Here is a 3,693-nt window from a genome sequence, read left to right as displayed (position 1 = left end):
CTCTGCCGACTCCACCGAGCGGAGAGAGAAGCACCTCTACGGCTACCACCGGCTTCTCCCCAGACTCACCACTCGATCCCCTCTCTCTACCCCTGGTTCCGTCTTCACCCTGCTTACTCTACCCGTTCCCACGGTGACCCCGCTTACATCACGGGGTCCCCCTTAAGTACCCTAGGAGACGTGACGTCACGTGCACTGCCCAGCGCGCGTGACCCCACGTCCCGTGACGTCATCGCACTGGACAGCGCACACGACGCCACTACTCTCCTCTACTCCTCTACATGTGTACACTCACACTCGTACACACCTGTGCTACGCAACGCACAAAGACCACAAATGTGGCCTTGAACAGACTATGTTGGGGAAAGTGCGAGCCCCTAGTCACGTACACATGCACTGTCGCTCACACAGTTACACACTCACGGTTACACACACGCACACACGCACACACGCACGCGCGCACACACGCACGCACGCACGCACACACGCACACGCACGCACGCACGCACACGCACGCACACACGCACGCACGCGCACACGCACACACGCACGCGCACACGCACACGCACGCACACGCACGTGTGACTGTTCCTGTGTGCGGGGAGCGGTGGCGCAGCGACGAGCGCGCCGCGCTACGAACCCGGCGACCCGAGTTCGGCTCCCGCTCGCGGCCAACAGCGGTGACGATCGTCTGAACCGGTGCTGCGCCTCCCCTAGGTCGACTCGGCCTCAAGCGAGTGTGTGAACATCGGGCCGGGCGTCGTGCTGGCCACCCACCCCCCCCTCGTGTGCCGTGCCGGCCTTCGTAGGTGCCGCTACTCGCCCACAACATTTGCCTCCCCACGCTACGGTCTGTTGAAGGCCACGCGGGCGATGCTTTGTCTTCGCAGCTAACGCTGGAGTCTCACTTCCTGAAAGACCTGGGCCTTGACAGCTTGGATCAAGTGGAGCTCATCATGGGCATCGAGGATGAGTTTGGTGAGAGATTACGGAGAGACGCAGACACTCGCACACAAAGGCAAAGAAGCCCCGTGTAGCCTCGCACGGACTGTCGGGGCAAGTGCTGTTAGTGAGCACCACGCACGGCCGCCTTTGTCTCCCCAGTGGCGACGTTTTGTACGCACTGCTACGCCAGGTGCTCGTTTAATGCACGGGTGGAAAAAACCTGATTTTTCCAGCGGCAGGCATCGGGTTTTTTCTTTAATACAATTAAACCCGATTTAGGGGAACTGAAACCTGGTTTGATGAATACGAAACTCTGATCCAAGGCTTAGGCTGCTTCGTCGTCGGTGCTGCTATCATCGTACTCGGGGGGGCCGTCGGGCACGGGGTAGTCGTAGAATGCGGCGGGCAGGTTGGTCGTGATGAACACGAGTTTCTCCTTCACAATCGTGGGCACCGCCAGTGAGTTCCTGAGCTTGGAATGGATGAAGCCCATCGCTGAGAAGTGCGGTTCTGCAATTAGAACCAATTAAACCGGATTTCTCCCAATCTCAGATGATTGGGTTTAATATAAAAAGACAATTAAACCGGATTTCTCCCAATCTCAGATGATCGGGTTTAATATAAAAAGACAATTAAACCGGATTTCTCCCAATCTCAGATGATCGGGTTTAATATAAAAAGACAATTAAACCGGATTTCTCCCAATCTCAGATGATCGGGTTTAATGTAAAAAGAAAATTTTTGTAAAAAACCGGACTGTGCCACCCTTGGTTTAATGGCGAGTTGACCTGTGAGAGGTGTGACTGGTGCGTGTGATGTGTCTGGGGTGATTGGGGTGCCTGGAGTGACTGGCATGTCTGGTGTGCCTGTAGTATCTAGCGTGCCTGTAATGCCTGTTGTGTCTTGTGAGACTGTAATATCTAGCGTGACTGGTGTGTCTTGTGAGACCGCCATGCCGACCGACATCCCTGTTGCCTTTTGCCGTCCCAGGTTTTGAAATCCCCGACTCGGATGCAGAGAAGCTGCTCACGGCTAAGGACGTCATCGCCTACGTCAGCAAGAAGCTCAGCGAGTAGCACGCCGGAGAGCGGCGGGGGGGGGGGTGGCGGCATCACCGGCGCGGCTTGAGGTGTGCGTCTCGCAAGGGCACGGCGACACGGCGACAAGCCGGCCAGCCGACACGGGCCCCGATGCTCTTTAACGTTCTGATCGTCTTCAGCTTGTCGTGCCGCGTGGAAGCTTACAAGCGACGCGTTGATTTTGCCGCTGTCAAAGTGGGGAAAACATGAGAGTGTGTCGATTTAAAGCTTTCGTGACTGCAGGGATTCATCTTCTTGGTTCTTTCGGTAAAGTCACGTAGAATGGAAATAATAAAATAATAAAAATAAAACATAATAAAATAATTGAGAATTATTTTATTATGTTTTATTTTAAATATTTTATTATTTCCATTCTACGTGACTTTACCGAAAGAACCAAGAAGATGATAATGTGTTTTACGCTCTACGGCAATAAAACGGGATTCGTGTTAAGAGTTTCAAACACCAAATAAGGTGCCTTTTTTTCAAGGATTCAAGTTACTGCATGAACCAGACACAAGTCCTTGCGGTGAACACGCAAACACAATCGCGTGGCTCTGATGACAATCTATGATGCATTCAATCTTGATTTGAAGTTTTCGTGACCGCAGGGATCCATACTCTTTGGTTCTTTCGGTAAAGTCACGTGGTCGTGTGTGTGTGTGCGTGCGTGTGTTTTTTTTTTTTCAGGGTGAAAATCGTCGTTAGCTTCGACACTGAACAAGACGCACCTTTCACTATTTAAACAATAAAATCTGAACGCGAAAGAAACGCAGCGAGTCGCGGTTATCCGTTGTTAACCCGCACGCGGCGCGCAGACGATCCGGAGGTCACCCGTTGTTTGAATGTTTTTTTATTCGTCTTTGTCCCCCTGTTTTGTTATCACAAGTCCCATAAATATGCTGAATTCCTCTGTTGATATGTAAACTCCTTTGTCAAGGCGATCTCCTCTAACCCAGCTTAAATATACGCGGCCAAGCTTGGTGGTGCTCATTCGGACGCTGTCTTTCCGGCAGCCCTGTTCTTCACCTGAGGACGGCTGCTTGCGTTGTGGCCGAAACGTCGTGAGAATTGTATTTTATTACGTTTTATTTTTATTATTTTATTATTTCCCTTCTACGTGACTTTACCGAAAGAACCAAGAAGATGAATCCCTGCAGTCACGAAAGCTTTAAATCGAAATTTGTGAAGTCCCTTTGCTGCAACAGCTCACGGTTGAATCTCTTTCGCGCCGCACGTAACCAAACCGCGCTGATCGGAAGGTGCCGTGGAAAAAGCTACAAACTCGACACAAAAAGAGTCGATTTCCACCCCACCCACCCACCCACCCCCCAATCCAGATGATTCAAAAGTGCGCACAGCTCCCGGTGTCCTCCTATCGGCAGGAAGAGCGTTCCAGACGGCCGCGGGATACCGAACGATCGTGTCGCTCGCCGGCGGGGTCGGACGTGGCCCCCGGCGCACGTGGCGTGTCTGTCCCGCTTGTCACCACCGAGGTTCCGGCCGTTCCAATCCGGCAGGTGCCCCCCAGAGGTCGCAACCGGGTACCCGATACCCGTACCCTACCCGATACCCGTACCCTACCCGATACCCGGACCCTACCCGATACCGGTACTCTACCCGATACCCGTACCCTACCCGATACCCGGACCCTACCCGATACCCGTAC

General features: G+C 53.1%; 1 protein-coding gene across 2 annotated transcripts in view; it reads left to right on the top strand.

Moving 5' to 3' along the window:
* The window catches only part of LOC144736011 (acyl carrier protein, mitochondrial-like), an 8,822-nt gene extending 6,027 nt beyond the window's left edge, over window positions 1-2,795 (top strand). The window contains exons 3-5 of one of the 2 annotated variants that reach the window (XR_013588713.1): window positions 891-978; window positions 1,936-2,074; window positions 2,715-2,795. Coding sequence is in view for 1 of the 2 variants with exons in the window: in XM_078618642.1 (XP_078474768.1) it covers window positions 891-978; window positions 1,936-2,021 (174 nt within the window). In the remaining variant the exon portion in view is untranslated. Of the gene's footprint in view, window positions 1-890; window positions 979-1,935 lie in introns of both variants that reach the window. The other variant, XM_078618642.1, reaches the window with a different exon arrangement.
* The last annotated feature ends 898 nt before the right edge of the window (window positions 2,796-3,693 follow it).

Source organism: Lampetra planeri, chromosome 58, assembly GCF_965212315.1.
Source record: "Lampetra planeri chromosome 58, kcLamPlan1.2.h2, whole genome shotgun sequence".
NCBI lineage: Eukaryota > Metazoa > Chordata > Hyperoartia > Petromyzontiformes > Petromyzontidae > Lampetra > Lampetra planeri.
The sequence above is the reverse complement of the archived record's forward strand: the minus strand, read 5'-3'. Positions and strand labels throughout refer to the sequence as shown.